The 21,349-nt window shown below is 35.6% G+C and overlaps 1 protein-coding gene across 2 annotated transcripts in view; it reads left to right on the forward strand.

Annotated features, from left to right (window-relative positions):
* LOC150102021 (protein spinster homolog 1-like) overlaps nt 1-21,349 on the forward strand; it is a 303,327-nt gene that overhangs the window by 63,155 nt on the left and 218,823 nt on the right. For both annotated transcript variants that reach the window (XM_090400213.1, XM_090400212.1), the window contains exon 4: nt 3,629-3,695. In XM_090400213.1, coding sequence (XP_090256339.1) covers nt 3,629-3,695 — 67 coding nt within the window. The remainder of the gene's footprint in view (nt 1-3,628; nt 3,696-21,349) is intronic.

A 21,349-nucleotide genomic window follows, 5' to 3' on the forward strand; every position in this document is an offset into this window, starting at 1 on the left:
TATGTATTTTTATTCGAATGGTTTTTGAGGATATGTCGCCCACAGAAGAATTATTAACCATTATTCCAATTCAAGGACGAACAAGAGATCAAGATATCTATGATTTATTTAAGAATTACATTGTACGTACAAGTTTTCCAATTTATAAGTTAGTGTCAATAACTATGGACGGAGCGCCTGCAATGGTAGGTAATAAAATCGGTTTCGTCACTCTTTGTAAAAATGATGAAGATATACCAAGTTTTGTGGACTATCATTGCATCATTCATCAGCAGGCCTTGTGTTCAAAAGTACTGAAATTCAATCATGTTATGAATGTTGCTTTCAAAATTGTTAATTCAATAAGATCAAATAGCTTTGTGCGTCGACAATTTCGGGCTTTGCTAAAAGAATGCGATAGTGAGCATAGTGAATTATTGTTACATACTGATGTAAGATGGTTAAGCCGCGCCACATTTTTAGCAAGATTCAGAGAACTTCTTCCACAAATAAATTCATTTTTGAAAAACAGAGATGATTCACATACAGAATTAAATGATAAAGAATGGCTTCTTGACCTCGCCTTTTTCTGTGACATTATAGAAAATCTAAATAACCTAAACTTAGAATTACAAGGAAAAAATAAAACAATCATTGATATGATAAGTTCCTTAAAATCAATCAAGGAAAAAATAAACATGCTCGAAATACAATTAAAGCGGTGCGAATTGAAACATTTTAAAAATTTGGCCAACCAGTCAAGGAATATACAAAACGTCACCTTTAATAAACACACTAAAAGCATAAGACTTTTAATGAATGAATCTGAGGTAAGATTTGTAGGAATCGGTAAGCTCGATGATATCGCTACTTTTTTTATCATATCCCTTCAATGAAAATATTAATGTTGAGAATACTGCTTCAAAATTGAATGAATTTCTCGACACAAATAGAGTAGATTTGGAAGAAGAAATTATAAATATGAAATGCGATATCCACCTCAAATCAATTGCTTCAAATAATAGTTTTTGGAGGTTGATCCACAAAAGTAAATATCCAAATATTTCGAGAATCGCCTCTTATTTTAACGCATTTTTTGGATCAACTTATTTGTGCAAATCGGCATTCTCATGTATGAATGCTATTAAGATAAAGCATAGATCACAGCTAAGTGATCAACATATGGAATCATGTTTACGAATTTCTTTAAGTTCACATGATCCAGATTATAATCACTTAGCTGCATCTATGCAATGTCAGGTATCGTCCAATTAAATTAAAATATTCAATTTTGTTTGTATAATTTTATTTAGTTTTTTGTATTTTTTATTATTTTTTTAATAAAGTTATGACCAATAAATTTTCTTTTTTTTTTGTTATATTTATTGCCTTATAAGCTTTTAAAAATCTCGAAAATATTCCACAATTTTCGATCACATCTATAGTCGCCCGCAGAGATATTTTCACTAGGTAAGTAGCCCCCAATGTCTAAAAGTTTGGCCACCCATGATATAGATAATGAATATGTCTGTTGACTTTACAGCTTAAATAAAGACCTTGTATTACTTGATATAATGTCCCATTTGTGCTGTATAACTGTAGCGTTTTGAAGAGCCTTCCTCTTGGCTCCTTGCCATATCCCTTTTCCATATAGAAAAGTTTAATACAAATCCTTGTTATATTCCCAAGGTTGCTCAACTATTTGTCTTAATGTGAAAATCTGATACTAACAATTTCTATTTGGCCTGAATCCAGCTTTTTCTTTACTAAGTTTCCTTCTACAATTCTTAGCCGTTTCTCAAGGGAAATACCTCTAATTCTCACATTCAGTTTTATTTCCCTTTTTATAGATGGGTACTATGAGAACTCTGCTCCAATCATCCAGAATTTAACTCTCTGACCAGGCCTTCTGAATTATGCAATGCAACCACTGAAGTGGCGTGAAAAAAGTCTTAAATCTAAAGTTGGGTTCCAAGATTTTCTACCTGATTGGTTTGTAGAGCATACTCGCTCTACAAACATTAGATTGCAAGTTCAAGTCCTGCCATATGCATGGATGTTTATGAATGTCTTTAAGTGGAGATGAATTTCATTGCCTGTATGAGACCACCACCCACTTATTGGTAGCCTGAAAGTAGTTTGTTCTCTAGGTTTTCTGGATCATGGGGGGGGGGGGGCTATAAAGGAAAACAAGTACTTGTATTCAATTCATCAGTTCACTTTAATTCAATAAAGTTTTCTGGTTGATAAGTATCAACCATATACACAGCCAGCCATTACATTCTCCTGCACTGCATTTGCCAGTTGATGACATTTCATGGATGAAAAGCATGACACCATAATTGCAGAATGAATTTTCAGTGACAAACTGCAAGATCTTGGAAATTGCAGTTAATTTTTGTATAGCCAAAATTGCTTGACTGATTCATTAAGAATGTAATTACTGTTATGTATATCTACTAGTGTACAGAAATACATTCTTGCTTTCGTCTACCTCATATGGAGACGGTAGTATTTTTCCTCCTCCAACACACATTCTACAACACTTAAGGCCATAACTCCAGAAGGGCAAAAGACTTTCATCAGTTTAGTCAATTCCATGTACATAATCCTGTATGCTTTGGGTATATGTGCACAGATTTATGAAAATAAATTTTTGATTCAACTAAAACTATATTTATTTATTGTGAAAAAGATAATGAATGTCTCTTTTATAGTAAAGTAGCAAACCAGTGGTTGCTTTTGAAACTTTAAAATCTTGTGTTACTTGCACAGAGTAATGCAGTATCGTGGCAGTTTTCATGCCAAAGGGTTGTATTCTCATAAGTTCTTGGACATTTTAGAAATCATATCCCCAGGCAATCATTATTTTGCTCCTCATCTATAAAATGTTAATTAGTATTTGTTATCCTTCCTTTTATATTATTTGATAACAAATGAAGCCTTATAGACTTTATTTTCATATGTATATCTTTATAACAGTCTTAAGGTTGAAGGTCCTTAATGCTGATAGACATGGTGATCTCTCAATTATCTGACATTCAAATAACCATACTGTTAAATAGGTTTTGAATAATTTGGTTATGTCAGCTGACTACCTAGATGGCACTTCATTAGCCAGCCTGCTTGACTAAGTGGAGTATGTCTCCACTCTTCAGCATGCCATAAGTTTGATTTTCACCACAGATGAATGTAAATTTACTAGGTGAATTTCACCAGCTGGTATGAGATCACTTGCCTGTCGATTATAGGATTGAATTAGCTAAAGACCATGTTTTATTTCTAGAATAAGGTGATTATGATTCTCCTCCCACCCTCTGCAACTAACTATAAGTTTACAATCTTTCATGGGTGAGATTTGCATTAAAAAGTAATCAAACTTTAATTAATTATATCCTCAGTTAATTGATCAGGTCATTTCCTAACATCAGATAATTTGGAGATAGTGTGTCTTACAGCAGATAATTGGAAAACATTGAATGTCAATAGGAAGTGAAATTGTGATTATGAAGATTTACTTGGGGTATTTCCATCACAAGTGAATTATTTGTTTCCCTCACCCATAGACTATTTGATATATTATCTTGGTACTTCTGTATGGACTATTAATTAATTATTTCCTTCCTCTTGATCTTCCCTCTTTCTCTAGTGGCTTAGGGTATATTGTAGGAACTGAAATGGAAAAGCTATTTCAACATTGGTACTGGGCATTGAGGGTAAGTCTGGAATGTGAAGAACTAGTTTTGTTTATAATTTGAGAGAGGAGAAAGATTTGAAATCCATCTCTTACTCATTCACTTATTTGATCATTATGAACAGAACATTATCAGCATAGAATATCAAGTAAACATTAAAATAATTGGATATAATTGCACATAGACTGGGTTGATGCTGACACATGCATGTTAAGAATTAAAACAACATACTGCGACAAACTCTAATGCCGTATTAAGAGGTGCAGATGCTATATATAATAATAATAAAAGAAAGTTCATGTGCACTATACATCTAGTTTCTTGAATTATCTAATCCTTAGTCCATCCACAGTACAATGTACTATAAGCTTCTCTTGTGAATAGGATTCAAAAAGAAAAGGGAAAAAAATTAACTATATATGAAATTGCTGTAATAAAATGTACAGTTTGGTTTGATAGTATCCTGATTGGGGATAAACAAATCCATCATAATTAAGATTGGTATGGTGTAACAATTTTCCTCGAACAAATGATATTTGATGGTATGCTTGTGTGGCAACTTGGTATCTCACCGAAGGATCCTTCCACTCCATTTTATAAAAAAAAAAAAAAAACAAGATTTATGATGTTTAACCAGTGCAATTTTGTACGCTGCATAAATTATTATATTAATATTTATTCTAGTTGCATAAATATTTATTTGTTCAACAGACATTTCACCATACAATTGAAATGTATTAACTATGTTCTTCACCTGTTTTTTTACCCTTAATCAACTTTACCTAGTTATTTAAGTGTTTGCATACATCTTTCATGGTCATTCCTAGTAAAGACATTCCCCTCTTATTTCAATAATTTTATCACCTTTTTTTTTTTTTATAAATGAATTTATAAAATTTATTATAATTACACAACATATAAATTTATGCAGCATCTTTATGTCATAGCATGACTGTTCCATAAACATGCAAAAATTTTGCAAGTAGTTGTTATTAATATTAATTATGAAAAGAGTGGATGTTAAGGCAGGAAGAATGAGTAGCCATCCTTTTGAAGTTGTATAGGAATGTAGTGAAGAAAGAGTGAGGAGTAGATTTTTTAGTGGAGAGTTGTTAGTGAATGTAGGTAATGTAAAAATAACTTCAAAGCTCATTATGATAAACATGTTGCTGGTTGAGTGGGCCTCCCATGATGAGTTTGTTGATTCCATGGAGGTTACCAAATAATAATATTGTCCCTACTTTTTTGCTGTTGACATAGCATTAGAACTAGCTTTTCTTTATAACTTTCTTTAATAACAGAACAAAAGTTGTACTACTTATTCCATTCTAGAGTCTTCAAGGTACTATTAACACAAAACTTTATCCAGTTTTGCATTTTGAAATTTGCTCCTGCATAGTTTTTCTTCACAGCCTGTGTAGCTCAGTGGAAGTGGTGATTGTATCCTCTTCACTAGGCTGCCCAAAGCTAGAACATAAGATCAAGTCTAGTTGCCAACTGGAGAAACATTTTCTAAGTCTTTCTTTGACCTGTTCCTGAGTTAGTCAATCTCTGGCACAGGCAAGCAGGCTTTTCATCCCAGAAACTCAAGAAAATAGACCATAGCATGCACACACTGTTTCAGACAAGAACATAATCCTGTTAAGTTAGGTACCAAGAGATGGCAGTACTTGTTTGCCAGTCTCTTCATTGATTGCCACTTATAATTAGTGATAGTCTTGGGTCAACGATCTCTGATTGGCTACTGGTGGAGATTGAACTGCCCACTCAGTCTCAAAAAAAAAAGCTAGATAGGGTTTAAAAAGGTCTCACATACTCCCTATAAGGGAATAAAAGGTGTTAGCTGATTTTATTTTTTGTAAGTTTATTTTCATGTTTTAATATTGAATACCATAGCTACTCCTTCCTATCCGTGATCTCTCATCCATTATTAAATCGTTGTATTTAGATCTCGTCTGTTTTGTTCTTCTTACAAACAAGTTACATTAACAAGATTATTTTCTGAATTCCTTTGCTGGTTTCACTTCTTTTCCATTGATGCTTCTTCTGTTGCAGATATTTTCTTGTAGTTAGGATATATCATTGGTTGCTAATAAGTTCCTGATGAAAACAGCAGGAACTTTTTAACTTTGACCCCCCCCCCGCAAGATGGCATCATCTTGGAGGTTTAATCGAGTATTGATATCACTAAGAAAGGATTAAAATTAATTGTTTTTAATGCTTTCAATATTTCATCTGTCACTGAGACATCTTCAAGGAACGTTGTTGGAAGTTTTTCCACTTGATTATACTATAACTTATATACTTGGTTTAATCCTTTATTCAAGTGTAAGCAAACAAACTTTGCACCTGAACTATTTTCAGAACTGGGGCAACTCGTATATTGAAGCTAATGATTTCACATCACTTGCCTTAGTATCCCATAATGCAAAGCATATATCCATATGGGTATGTATAATGCTATGCATTATGGGAAGGGTCACTACCCAGACCGGTTTTGACTTTCTTGAGGTCTCGTCAGTGGGAGCCAGACCCAGAGGTGATACTAAGGACTTATATATTGTGAAGCTAATGACTTCATGTCTGCACGGTTAGCCTAGTGGCTGTGCGTTTTGCAACCATAATTCCTGGGGAAAGAGTGTCCTAGGTTAGATTCCCATCAGAGATGTGAGGAACTTAAGGATCTTCCTCAGCCATAGCCAAGTTAGCCGGTCTTGGGTGTGGACAGTAGGATTTTATCCCAGTTTATCCTGAGGTTTTTCATCCCATAAACAGGCAAACTGGATCCGTGAACACACAGGATACAGCCATAGGATGTAGTACGGCAAGGAAGGCAACAGGGAAACCACCTTGCTCGTAGTCACTTCCCTAGTATGGTAGCATAGCTGTCCCTATGATTCGTAGGGATGAAACTCGTAGTCACTTTCCTAGTATGGTAGCATAGCTGTCCCTACGATTCGTAGGGATGAAAAGGAAACTAATCAGAATGATTTCGCGTCACTTGCCTTAGTATCCCATAATGAATGGGGCCACTCATTGACCCAATCTTGAAAATAGTTCAGGTGCAAACTTTGTTTGTTTACGCTTGGATAAAGGATTAAACCAAGTATATAATTTCTTACTATCTTTAATTTACATCTTCAGGGAGTGCACGCACACACACACACACAAAGACAACACAATACTCAGTGAAACACGTGGGTGAATCTAAAGTCCTATCCAGCTGGTGTGTCCTCTATGGATGTTTTTAGGTGGCCTAGAATGTAAATTGGGACCTCTGACAATTATTGTTTACCATTTTGGAAGTTTTTTGCACCTGTATTTGTTTAAATTAGATTGATATCTGAGTGCCACCATAGATTCTAAAAACAGTCTTTCTTTTTTAAATTTACAGTGATGGAGTATGGTGGTTTTCTTCCAGAAGATCCAGTGAGTGGTATCCATTACATGGTCTGCAAGACCAGATTGACCATAGTCGTGATTGCAGATGTAAGTTGTGTTCATCAAGATAGATGGTGGTTGACCTACTTGTCTGTCTGAAGTAAGCCATCTCATAGCAGGAGGGTAACTTATATATTCCAGTCAACTGAGAGAGCCTGATCTTTGGTAGAACGGATAAGAGTAGCAAGTTTCAAGTGCAGCTTAAAAGCTGTGTAGAAGTTGTACTTTTTTAAAAGACCTGGCTATTTTTTTCAAATGTGTCTCGAACATAGGGGATGGAAATAGCATTAGAGTTTTAATGATGCCATATTGTTGAGAAGGTTGGTGGTAGGAAAGTTTGTGAATATATCTGCCTGTGTGAGTGGGTTTTCTCTATACAGTGAAGGAGAGGGTCACCACTCGGAAGGCATGATATAAGGTATCCAAGAAGGGTAAACTATTATTTTCCTTTTCCCATCGTAAACTGGATTCTTGGACATAGTGAGGCCAAATAGAGAACATCATCTACTTATCTTAGCCAGATTTAAGGGATGGGGGTAGCTAAGTCTGTTTCGTTTTAAGGTTTTCCATGTAAAAATTGGCAGGTGAGAGGGGGTGGGGACCATAGCAGTTCCCTCTATCTGTTTGTAAATTTTGTTCCTTCAAGAAAAATAACCAGAATTGATGGCAAAGAGACCTAAGATATATCAGAAGGAAAAATATTTTTTTAAGAGTGTTAAAAGGTCATTCAAGGGCATGTTGGTAAATAGTGAGGTGATGTCAAAGCTTACCAATATATCTGTATTATTTAAAATTACATTTTCAGTTGAAGTTTTAAAATGAATAGTTTTCTTTTATATAGGATTGTGGTAACTCCAGTGAGGGGAGGTAAGAGAGTTTGCTAGCTGTTTTGACAATTTGTAGCATGGAGCATTAAGTGCAATCTACAATAGGTTTTGAGGAGGGAAGAATTGGGTTTGTGGATTTAGGTAAACCATATATCGGGGGGGTTTGGGGGATGAGAACCGAAGGGTTTGAGTGCTTTAGTGATGTCATGCAGCCTGGAAGGTACTTTTTTAAGTGAACTTTTTAATTTTTTTAAACAGTATTTTAGTGGGATGTAGGTAGAACAATCTCAGAGAATAATATTAATTTTCTAATTAGATTCAGTGGTATTAAGGACAGCTGTACTTTGAACTTTTTATGACTTTGTGAGCAAGTTGACCAGAAGATAGTTTACTTTTCCTAGGCAAAGACTAGGAGAGGATATTGATGTGATATTGTTGTTGGCTATTTCCGGAGCTAAGTGACAGATTCGTTGTACACTAGGTCTAGTGATGGCACTTCTTTTAGTACCACAGCATCTTCATTGAGCTTTTTTGAAGACAGATTCATTTAAGTATGGAAGGGTTGAATTTGCAGTTGTGATTTAGCTTCTCACTGACCATTATGCTTCTTGATATGCTTATTTTTTTATTTTTGGGAATTCTTTTTTGTTCACATGCTATTTCAGTGAATGGAAGAAAGCTCTGGGTTTAGGATTGCCAAGTGCTCCAATTGTAACAATCTGATGATGCCATTGGTAGCTGCGAGGCTGGCGTGCATTGCAGCGATCTGTTCCTGCAGTAGTGCAAAACTAACACGTATATATGGAGGGCTTTTTTTCAAATGGAATTTGATTTTTGTTTGACACGATTAGATATCACGGTTGTATCCTGACATCTTTTAAGAAAAGCTAGCCAATTTAATTGCCTAGATAACTGCAGTTTCGAGCTACCATTATTGTCTTGTTTTGTGTGTTGTTTCTTCACCATGAATAATTAGTATCTATGTGTTAAGGCTTGAATGCTAGGATGACATCATGTTGGAGGTTTAATTGAGTATTGACAGCACTAAGAAAGGATTAAGAACTAAGTTTAATGCTTCCAACATTTCATCTTAGACCTAATGTGCACCGTAGAACAGGAAATTTGTCATATAGTTCTGGAAACTAACAACATCAGACTTGATGTCATTAATATCCTCTCCCAGACTTTGCAAGTAAAAAGTAACCTGTCTTCTGCCCAACTTGTTGCTCTGAGAAAGTCCTGAAAAGATACAGTATTTATCACCTGAGCAGATACGGATAATGCTACAGTCTTCCTTAACACCACTGAACATAATCAGAAAATTGATACTATTCTTCGAGATCACTTTACCTATGTCTCACTGGACAATGATCCCCCAAAATGCAGGTGTTAAAAAATTAAAAAGCCTACTTAAAAAAGTATGGAAGATACTTTTTTAAGTAGGCTTTTTCTCAAAGCCTTTAGTTATTGCCCCCCCCCCCAGATATACAGTTTCCTTAAAATCTACCAACCTGATTTCCCCATGCTGCAAATTGAGAAAACAGCTTCAAACTCTCTTACCCCCACTGGACTTACCACCTGTTATAAAAAATCGAGACACAAGTAGAACAAACTCATAACTAATTAATAATGGAAACACTTATGTTAATTTAATTATTTTTATTTGTAGAATTTTTGGCTATGCTTCATAAGCCGTTATCAATACAATTATAGGAAAACAGTCACAAAAAAGAGAATATCATTTCAATTGAAAGCACATGATATTATATGCACTATCTAGTTATTTTGGGGTATTTATTAATGCAGATGGAGCTATTCTCCTGCAGCCAATAGGGTATATAATATCACGTTTTCAATTGAATTGATATTCCCTTTTTTTTGTGATTGTTTTCATATAATTGTATTGATAATGGCTATGAAACAGCCAAAAATTCTACAAATAAAAAGAATCAAATTAACATAAGTGGTTATGTTACTGATTATAGTTATGAATTCTTATATAAAAAACTACCCATTTTAAAACCTTGTTTGAAAATCTAACTTTAAATAATACAGATATGTTGGTAAGCACTATTTACCAATATTCCCTTCAATGACACCTTAACACTCTTAAAAAATATATATTTCTCCTTCAGATAGCTTAGATCTCTTCAATTCTGTTTTTTAAGGAAGAAAATTTACAGAGGGAACTGCTATGGAGTTCCACCCTCTTGCCCCCATTAGCCAATTTTTACATGAAAAAAACTGAAAAGCAAGCAATAGACTCAGCCCTCTCACCTCAAACCTTCTATCTGGCTAAGATATGTAGATATGTTCTCTATTTGGCCTCATGCCTCAGACACAATACTCCTTTCTCTTTCACCTCAATAGTCTACATTCAAGAATCCAGTGTAAATGGAAAAGGAAAATAACAATAGTTTACACTTCTGAGACACCTTAGTGACATGCCATTCAGAATGGTAACCACTGTATATAGAAAACCCACTCACACAGGCAAATATATTCACAAACTATCCCATCATCACCCATTTCAACAGTATGGCATCATTAAAACTCTAACCAAGAGCCTATAATCTTTGTTCCAGTGGAACCTTTTTCAATAGAACTCAACCATATACACAACACTTCATATCCAATGGCTAGAGTGCTTACAGAATTAAAAAAAAAATAATCAATCCTCCCCTAGTCCTCAGCCATATTATTATTACTCCAGGGAGTCCTTAGACTCATTGAGGGAGGCCCTAAAGATCATGTCCACACAACTTTACGACATTACCACACAACTAACAGACTCTGGCAGCTTATTCCAATCATTTACCACTCTAAAAGTAAAGAAAGAAGCTCTAACACCCTTGCTAACCACACTCTTGCCCAGCTTCCATAGGTGTCCCCTAGTTCTCCCACCACCAGTCGTGATCTCAAAAATATCCTCTGAATTAATCCTATAGAGCAATTTGAATATCTCAATCATATCTCCCCTTTTCCGCCTATCAACTAATTTCTGCAACCCACAAATCTTCAACCTGTTCTCATAAGGTTCATTCCACAGACCTGCTATCATCTTGGTCACTCGTCTCTGGATCCTCTCCAACTCCTCCCCATCAAGAAGAAACCCAGGTGACTAAATTTGGGCACAGTAGTCTAGAAGAGGTCTTATCAAGGCTCGGTACAGAGGTACAATAATTTGCTTGTCTCTGCTCGTGAAAGTATTTTTCAACAACCAAGTGAGTTGATGAGCTGATTTAGCTACTTTTGCAATGTGCCCCCTAAACTTCATCTCCCTATCCATCAACACTCCCAAGTCTCTGGCCTCATCAATCTCCTGGAGTATAGTTCCATCAATGTGGTATACTGCTACTAATCTTTTCACCCCAAAATGCATAACCTTACATTTTGTCACATTAAATTGACATCCATTCTCCTTAGCCCAGAACTCCAATCTATCCAAGTCGTCCTGCAAGATTTTGGCATCTTCTGCATTCACTGTTGCCCTACCCAATTTTGCATCATCAGTGAACAAATGAACTGTTCCTCTTAGATCCTTCCCTATATCGTTAATGAACAAATTAAACAGCAGTGGTCCAAGAACATAACCCTGCTGCACACCACTAGTCACAGGCCATCTTTTGGACTCTACTCCTGAATAAACTACTCTCTGATATCTCTCCACCAACCCTATATCCATTCCCATATGTTGTAGTTTACGGATTAGAATTCCATGTGGTATCCTGTCAGAGGCCTTAGCCAGGTCCAGCAGTACCCATTACCCTTATCCAGTTCAGCCATCACTGTGTTATAAAACTTGAGCAAGTTACTGAGGCATGATCTACCCTTACAAAACCATGCTGTCCCCCATACAGTATCTCATTTTCATCAATCCAGTCCTGTATTTTTCCCTTGACGACGACTCCTGATATGCTGATCGGTCGGTAATTTGCAACAGTAGTCTTGGATCCTCCTTTATGCAGTGGAACTATTTTCCACACCTTTGGGAGTAAACCAGACCCGAGACTCAGATTAAACAACATGGTCAAGGGCACTGATAATTCTTTAGCCTCTTCACGTAAGACCCTTGCCGGTATACCATCCAATCCTACAGATGTATTCGCATTAAGGTTCTGTAATAGACTATTCACCTCCACTTCATTCATCACAATTCCAGTATAAACTAATGGTTCCTTCATTTTTTCAATGTCACCACCTGGATGATATACTTTTGCAAAGTGCTCGCTCAGTAATTCCACTATATCGACTGATTCAGTGACCTCCATACCATCGTCATTCCTTAAAATCATTTTGCCGTGTACAGTTTTTTTTTTGCTTGCAGCATATTGAAAGAACTGTTTGGGATTCTCTTTAGCTTGCATAGCTAGTTTCCTTTCATAATCCACTTTTGCTTTTTTTTACCACACTCGTTACCCTTCTGGCCTGCATTTTATGCCTTTCATGTGCCTGCAGGTCACCTCTTTCTTTAAATTCCCTCTCCACAGTTGTTTCTTTTTTTGCAGCTCAAGCTTAATGGTGTTATTCAGCCATTTAACCCCTACTTGTTTTACTATTCAGACCCTAGGTATACAATCAGCCATAGCCTCCTATAAATGCTCCTTGATCACTTCCCATGCTCTATCGACATCCAGCCCTTGCAGTTGTACATTCCATGGCACTGATCGAAGCATTCTCCTAAGCTTGTCATACTTGCTAGCACGGTAATTCCACATATACCCTGTCTTAATTGAAAATTCCACACCTTCACTTTATAACCACACCTTATGATCACTCTCACCAATAGGTGGCAACATTGTCATATTCATTGCAGTCAAATTCTCAGATGCTATTACCAGGTCAAGCACTCTCAAACCCCTAGTATTTTCAATTACATGCTGTCTCAGATAGTTTTCCCTTAATAATTGAATAAAATCCAGTTCCTTCCTCACATGTGTCCTCCTTCCAATCAATGTTACCATAGTTGAAATCCCCCATAATAATTACCCTTCTTCCACTCATTTCATCAATTTGTTTATGCATACTATCTCATCCATATATTCAATCACCTGGTCTATAGCAGCACCCAACTGTATATTTTGTTCTGCCAGTCTCAATCTCACACCAAATAGCCTCAAATGAGCTCTTTTCACTATCCCGCGATACAACTTCAATTCTCCTTGGCTGCAGTTCATCAGCTATCATCGATAACACTCCTCCCCCCATTTTATTCTCTCTGTCTTTCCTAAACGCACTATAACCTACACATTCTATCCCACTAACTATATCATCTTCCGTCAGCCATGTTTCACTAATGCCAATAACCTGTGGCCAGGAAGAGCCAATCAAGGCCAAAAATTCTTCCTTCTTGTTCCTAATACTCCATGCATTAGTATACATGAAATGCAGAGGTCCCTTTGTCCCACTCCTATCTTGATGCGTTATTCTAACTATCTCATTCCGATTTCTTGTCCTTAGTACTGGCTCGGGTACATTATATACATTCTTACACTCAACTGTCTCACTGATGTCTGCATATCCACTTTCCCCCCCTCCTTGGTAGTTCTAGTTTCCCTGGTTCTGCACATATATTTTCACTTCATTCAGCGACACTTTTCTAGTCTCTGCACACCAAATCCATTCAAATGCAGTCCATCCATCTTATATAAATCCTTTCACCCATCAAAGTCATTCCACACCACACAGTCTTCATTACCTGCGCATAAAGTATTTGGTGATTATGGCCCTCCTTCTAAACTCCTCTCTGTCATACCGTGGGAACAGACTCACCATCCTAACTGTCACTCTTTTCTTTCGCTACCTTTAACAATACAGGATTACAGAAATTACCATTCACCCACTTTTGGAGTACATTGGAAAAAATAGCCAGGTCCTTAAAAAAAAAAAAAAAAAAAAAAAAAAAAAAGTACAGCTTCTACATAGCTTTTAAGCTCCACTGGAAACTGTACCCTTTTCCTGCAATCTGGCTTACTTCATATAGAGATAGATCTGTTCCCATCCATCTGTGAACACAACTTAATCTGTAATTGTGACTATGGTCAATCTGGTCTTACAGGCCATGTATTGGATACCACTCACTGGATCTTCTGGAAGAAAACCACCATACTCCATCACTGTAAATTTAAAAAAGAAAGACTGTTTTTGGAATCTGCAGTGGCATTCAGAAATCATCCTAATTTAAACAAATACAGGTGCAAAAAACTTCCAAAAATTTGGGAAACAACAATTGTCAGAGGTTGTTTCCTAAATTTTTGGAAATTTTTTTAGCCTCATGCCTCAGACCATGACTCCTCTCTCTTAAAGTGTAGTACTCTCTAGATAGTGACTTTAGTCATTCAAGTGTTTCATTGAGTATCGTGTTTCTTATATAGTGAAACCTGTTGAGTATTCATAACTTAAGACCAAATATTTTCATATTAAAAAGTTAATTACTGCGGCATACATGTGATTTTTTAGTTAAGCATATTGTGTTGCCTTTGTGATGCAAGTGTTATTTGTACTTCCTAAAGTGTCTCAGTGACTGAGGCGAAATATTGGCCGCATTAAGATTAGTTTTTAATCCTTTCTTAGTGCTGTCAATATTCCAATAAACCTCCGACATGATGTCTCTAGCACTTGAGCCTTAACACACAGACTCCAGATGGCAGTATATGCTATTGTTGTGCCATCATAATATATGTTTATTTTCTGCCAATACTGAATGCAGTTATGTCATACTTTTCTGAACAACAAGTTTAGGCTGTTCCAAGGCAATGCTCTCTCTCTCTCACATAACTTTGAAGCATTGGGAACTCAATTTTACTGGCATTGAAGTTGCACTTTTCATTTAACTTATATCTATCCCTTAAAGTTGCATCTGATTTTGTGTGACAACAGAATATCAGAATTTTCTGCTTCACTTGAATTTTGTACTGTTGATACTATGAGATTACACAGCTTGCTAGTGCTTTCAGCAGGAATATAATCATTCATGTGCTGTTTGAATCTAGCAGTAACTCAAAGGAATTTGGATTTTTCTGCAGAGTTTCAACTGGTCTATTCCAGAATCATTATCTTATCTTTGAAAGGAAATCTGAGAATGTGTTTTCCTTTCTTGATCTTTGTATCCAGTATTCTGTACTTAATAAACTGCTGACTATGGAACACTGGATAGGACTTTGTGAACACAAGGTTTTTTGTTTCACTTCTCTATGGGCAATCTGTCAAAAATAGTCTTAATCAAGACCTTATTAACTAGATCACTAACATGGTATCCAAGTTTACTTCAACTAGAAATATTACAGTATCAAGAAAACTATTTAATTGTTGTATTCAGAAAGAGTTCAGGCTTAATCAACCACTGTATGAAGTGTTCCTGGTTCCTTATGTCAGTATGGAATATTGCCAGCCTGGTTGGCTGAGTGGTTAGTGTATCTGCTCTCTGCCAAAAAGGCTGCTGGTTCAAATTCCACTATGGGTATGGATATTTGTGATTGTCTCTGAAAATACTGGTGGTGGTGGTGTTAGTAGATGGCATTGGTGTAGTTGTGGTTCGTTGTAGTTGGTGGATTGAGTGGTGGAGAGAGAAAGTTCCACCACTCAATCCACCAACGTAATAATAATAATTATCTACATTCAAAAAAAAAAAAAAAAATCGTTCTAAACAAGTTTATTTATTAAAATAAGCTAGCTATTATCATCTCTCAAAGAGATATGTTGCTTTCTCTCCATAGTTTACAAAATTTCCTATTTGTGCATTTTGATGTTTTTTTTTTACAAATTGATGATCAGCAGGATTAGAAGACCACATCTAAATACTGCTATTTAGATCTGCAACAAGGACCAACTTTTTATTTTTCATTGTGTCAGTTGCTTTCTTTAAAGCCTCAAAAAATTCCTCCACTTCTACCTTAGTAGAATCTTCTGTGGGACCATAGACACTTTTAGCCTTTTTTTTGTTTCAGTCACCCCTATTATGTCGATCTGGTACTTATCTAATTCCTCAGTTAGCTCCATTTCTTGTTATTCAGGCTTCTTATGTGGATAGTACCAGTCTTGAACTCTGATGTTGAGTTGGAGGTGGGTTTTAGGATTTGTTCCAGTAGTTGACTTTTTGCTGTTTGCCCAGGTTCCATGGTGAAAACAACGGGAGAGCCTTGTTTAATAAATGTCTCGTTATCCAGTTCCCCATTCTGATATTTGCTCACTTCACTCTACTTGAGACTGCCTGCCATTCAAGAAGATTAGCCTCGTATTTAGTGTTGGATACCATGGCTATGCCTTCTTTTCTTGATTGTCATTGCCTGAATATAACATTTTGTGTTTATTGCTCAGAAAGATCTCATCACTTTTAGCCTTTTTTTTTTGTTTCAGTCACCCCTATTATGTCGATTTAGTACTTATCTAATTCTCAGTTAGCTCCATTTCTTGTCATTCAGGCTTCTTATGTGGATAGTACCAGTCTTTAACTCTGATGTTGAGTTGAGGTGGGTTTTAGGATTTGTTCCAGTAGTTGACTTTTTGCTGTTTGTCCTGGTTCCATGGTGAAAACAATGGGAGAGCCTTGTTTAATCGGGCGACACTCCAGCCGGCATGGAATTCTGTTATGCTGTACCATCATTTTATATTTTGGTTTAAGCCAATAAGAATACAATTTTGTCGGCTAAATCCCAAATTGCCAGCCTATCCTCGTTCATTCAGTATCCAGGTACATGCCTAACAGTGTTCACCATGAGAAGGTGAGGATTGGACATTAGGTGAGAAGCCATGGTCGGTTCTCTGCAATCCTTTAGAGGAGACCTCCTCATTCCTTATGTGAAGGTCTCCTCTCAGTTTTACAGCTTTGACCCTTAAGCACCCAAAAAACCTACACATACTTGCCAATATATACACATAAACTCCTACCATCATCCAGCACAAAAACTAGGTGTCATTAACACTAAAAAACACGGATTTGAAGATTTGCTCCAATATACAAGCACTTAAAGATGAATCAAAAGTTATCAGTAATACTTTCCTAAAAAATGGCTACAGCCAATAATACTATCAACAAAATTCTTCACAAGACCTGACTTAAAAACAAAAATACACTAGACTACAATAAAACCGTAACAACTATTCCATACATTAAAGGGATGTCAGATAAAATAAACAGAATACTGCAGAAATACAACTTTAAAGCCACCTTTAAACCTCCTGCAAAATTAAAAAACTTATTCAACTCATCCAAAGATCCACTTCCTCCATTGTGGAGTATACTGTATTCACTGCACCTGTAATTTGCCCTATGATCTTATTGATCTTAAATTTTATATAAAAATTCTCGTATTAAATTCGGACATTATTTTTGCTATAATAAAACTATCTATAGGAAAAAATTTTTTCTCTGATGCTGTCTTAAATAGAATATAGCTTTGATGTTAGTTATTTTATTTCATTTATTTTAATTCAATTTAATCTTTTATTTAATTTTATTTTAATTTAATTTTTCACTAGATGTCAGGCTAATAGAATTACCATTGATCAAATTATTGTTTCTTTAACATACTGTATGAAATGTAATATAGCTCTGTGTGTGTGTACTCCACCTGATGACCTTACTATGAAGGTCGAAATGTCGGGATATCAAAATTATTGTTTCTAACACGGTCATAGTCCATAATGAATTATTGTTTCCTGCACTTTTACATCTAAATTTAACTGTAATTTTGTGTTCCTTATATTTTTCTCTGAATTCTATAACACTTGCAGATGCTATAGTGAGGAACTAAATATTTAATTTAAGAACTCATACAAAACTCATAGGTTTTGTAACCTAATACTGATCAGGAAGTTGGTTATGTTAAGAAGTTACAGCACTACAGTTTTTTTTTTAACTTAGTGACTTTACTACACAGTTGCAGTTTTTCTATCTTTGCAGATCATATTCTTCTTTGGCTATATCTACCAATCTTTTCTTCACATATTTTCACCAAGTCTGTAAATTTATTATGTAAGCCATGTCAAGGACTCACTGAGGGAGTGCAAGTTGCACAATCCCAAAATATCCCTCATATCTTCACTCAGCATTTTGCTGATAATGCATTTCACACACTTGCCACATTCATGAGAAAAACTGAAACCTCACATTCCTAAAATAAATGTGCATGCCATATCACATTACCTATGAGTCTTTGACAGTCATTTGTATTTCAACATACTATGTAAACTTATGGGGTCACTTAAGGGTCAAAACCAAATAACTAAGTGGAGATCTCCATCTTTCAAGAATGTGGAGAACCGACTGTGGCTTTGACTTAATGCCCAATCCTCACCTTCACGTGGTGCTCCCTGTTAGTAAGTACTTCTTTGTACTGAATGAATAAGAGTGGACTGGCAATTTGGGACTTAGCCAACCAAATTATACTCTCTATTGGCTTAAACTATATGATGGTACAGCATAATGAAATTTCATGCCAGCTGGGGCATCATCCTGTTAAACAAGACCCCTGCTGTTTTTGTTACAAAACCAAGGTGAACATTGAAAAGTCAGCTACTGGAACAAGCTCTTAACTCAACATCTAGAAGAAGAATAAATCCAACATCAGAAGAACTGAAGATAGGAATCATCAATATAAGGAGTATCAATGGAAAGGAAATTGAACTTGCAGGAGAATTGGAAAAAGTACCATGTGGACATAATTGGCATTACTGAGACAAAGAAGACAAAAACAGGCGAGATCTTGCTAAATAATAAGTCATTGTCATCTGAGCAATTCAGGTATAGGCTTTTTATGTCCTGTTCCTGCTCTGCAGATGATCTTTCCACCTTAATCTTGGACATCCACAGTCTTTTCTTACTGTAGGTTTATATTTATATGCCAATTTGGGAATCCTATTGTTATTCATCCTTTCTATGTGATATAGCCAATTTTGCTGATATTCTTCTATTTATTGTATGATGTTTTTTGTATCTATGTTTTTCTTTTTATCTAACCTAGTGAGTTCCAGGAGAGGTCTTAGAAATTTCATCTGTGCTGCTTCTTAGTCTTTGTTTCTTTGTTTTAGAATCCAAGTTTCACTTCCAAATTGAGAGATGGTTTAGAGATCATATTGTGTAATCTTAATTGAGTTTCTTTAGTGATTTGTTTCCCAAAATTTCTTTTAATTATGTCATTCATTCTATTGTAAATATGTAGTCTTGCTTCCAATTGTGAATCAGTATTGTATTGCGAGATTATATTTCCAAAATAGTAATACTTAAATAATAAGTATAGTATGTTATTTTCAGGCAATAATGATCAAGGAAAGTGAGTAGAGATAGCATTCAACACCAGACACGAAGATAAACTTCCTGATTGGAAGGCAGTTTCAAGTAGAGTTATGTCGGCAAATTTCAAAATGGAGACACGGAAAATGAAACTTATTTGTGCTGTGGTCCCACAGAAGGTTCTTCCAAGGAAGAAGTTGAGGAATTTTTTGAATCATTAGAACAGACAGCTGACATAAAGAAAATGGAAAAAGTGGTCCTTGTTGAAGATCTGAACAGCAGAGTAGGAAAGGAATCCCACCAGGCATATAGGAACATTTTGGGAAAATTTGGAGAAAAGGGCAAAGCTAATAATAATAGTAAATATCTACTGGCATTCTGCTCAGGACATGACTAGTCATTACCAAAACCATCTTCAACATAAGCATGTACACAAGTTCACATGGAGAGAAGACGCAAGAAATCAAAACTCATTGATTGTGTCATTGTTGATAGTGATATCTTCATGCTGGTTCAAGATACAAAAGTATATAAAGCGTTTGAAATTGGAAGTGACCATTACTTGGTGCTAAGCAGGATAAAAGTGGATTTTACATTGAAAAGAATAGTGTGTAAGAAAGTTTTAAAAAGAAATAAAGTTGAGCAGCTTTTTCAGTTAAACTGTAGACTCGACTGTACAAACATTATTGAAGAAATTTTAAAGCAGTTCGAAAACAAGAACCAGACCTAGGAGTTTCACTGGCAAACTCTGAAAAAAATATTGATTAATTCAGCTAGGGAGATTGTGGTGAATTTGTCTGTAAAAATAAAAAAAATAACAACCCCATGATGGACACAAGAAATTAAAGAAACGGTCCTGAAAAAGAAGAAAGCATACCAAAAGTTCCTAGCAAATAAGTTGGCAGATGCCCTAAAAGAATAGAGAGAAAAATATAAGCAAGCCAAGCTGTGTGTAAAAGTAGCTAAACAAAAGTCATGGGAAGACTGGTAAGAATATAGAAAATAAATATTAGTAAGGTGGCAAAATGTTCTGGAGGCTATTGAAGAAGCTTAGAAATGGAGGAAAGAAACCATAAAAAGGAATCAAAGATGAAAATGGTGACATGAAACTGAAGATAAAGATATCCTAGATGTCTGGAGTAATTACTTTGAAAAACTGTTAAACAAACCAAGCAGTGATAGAACCAACTAGAAAATTTTCAAGAGGAGTACTTCTTCTGCCGCAATACCTGAGATAGAAAAAGTCATGAAAAGCTTAATGCAGACAGACAGCTGGAGTAGATGATATTCAACCAGAAATGCTTAAGTACGGAGGTATAAAAGTTTTACAGTGGCTACACTGAGTAATTCAGAAGGCCTGGTCAGAAGGTCGAATTCCTGATGATTGAAATAGTGCTCTCATGGTAACCATCTATTAAAAAAGGGAATAAAGTTGAATGTGAGAATTGCAGAGGAATTTCTCTACTAAGTATTCCAGGTAAGATTTATGTAAGCATACTTGAAAAGAGGTTGAGAAAGATTGTGGAAAAGAAACTTGAAGAACAAACTGGGTTTAGGCTAAATTTGATGTTGTACTCTTAACCACATCTAGTGCAAGTCTCCAGGATTTGCTAACTAAATTGAATAACAACTGTAACAAATTTGGCATGAAAATCAGCAATAAAAGACCAAAACTATGAAAATAGACAGGAGTATAGGAAATTTCAGCTATTTATGCACAGTTTGTAGTGCAGATGGTAGGTTTTCAATCTGGAAATAGACAATAGAATAAGCAAAGTTGGTATGGTGGGCAGCCAGCTGAATAAATTTATATGGAATAAGAGAAATTAGCCAAAATACCAAATTAGAGTATACAAGACAGTGTTTAAACCAGTTTTAAGTTTTAGATCTGAGAGTTGGGTTAGAAATAAAACACTTGATCAAAGACTAGAGACTACTTAGTCTCTAGTCTTTGATCAAGTGATATGAGGGTTCTGAGAAAAAAAGTATTCGAGTGGTGAACCAATGTCATCGCTGAATCATATTAAAAATGAAGATATTAGAAAGGAACTTGACATTATTAGCATTCAAGAATGTGTCAGCAGGGCTAATCTAAGGTGGTATGGTCACTTAAATAGAATAGGTGAAGAAAGATTAACAGAACAGGTATTTGATGGCAAGATGGCAGGAAAAGGGAT

Source organism: Typopeltis vanoorti, chromosome 11 (assembly GCF_054136105.1).
Source record: "Typopeltis vanoorti isolate ZY-2024b chromosome 11, IOZ_Tvanoo_1.0, whole genome shotgun sequence".
Classification (NCBI taxonomy): Eukaryota; Metazoa; Arthropoda; class Arachnida; order Uropygi; family Thelyphonidae; genus Typopeltis; species Typopeltis vanoorti.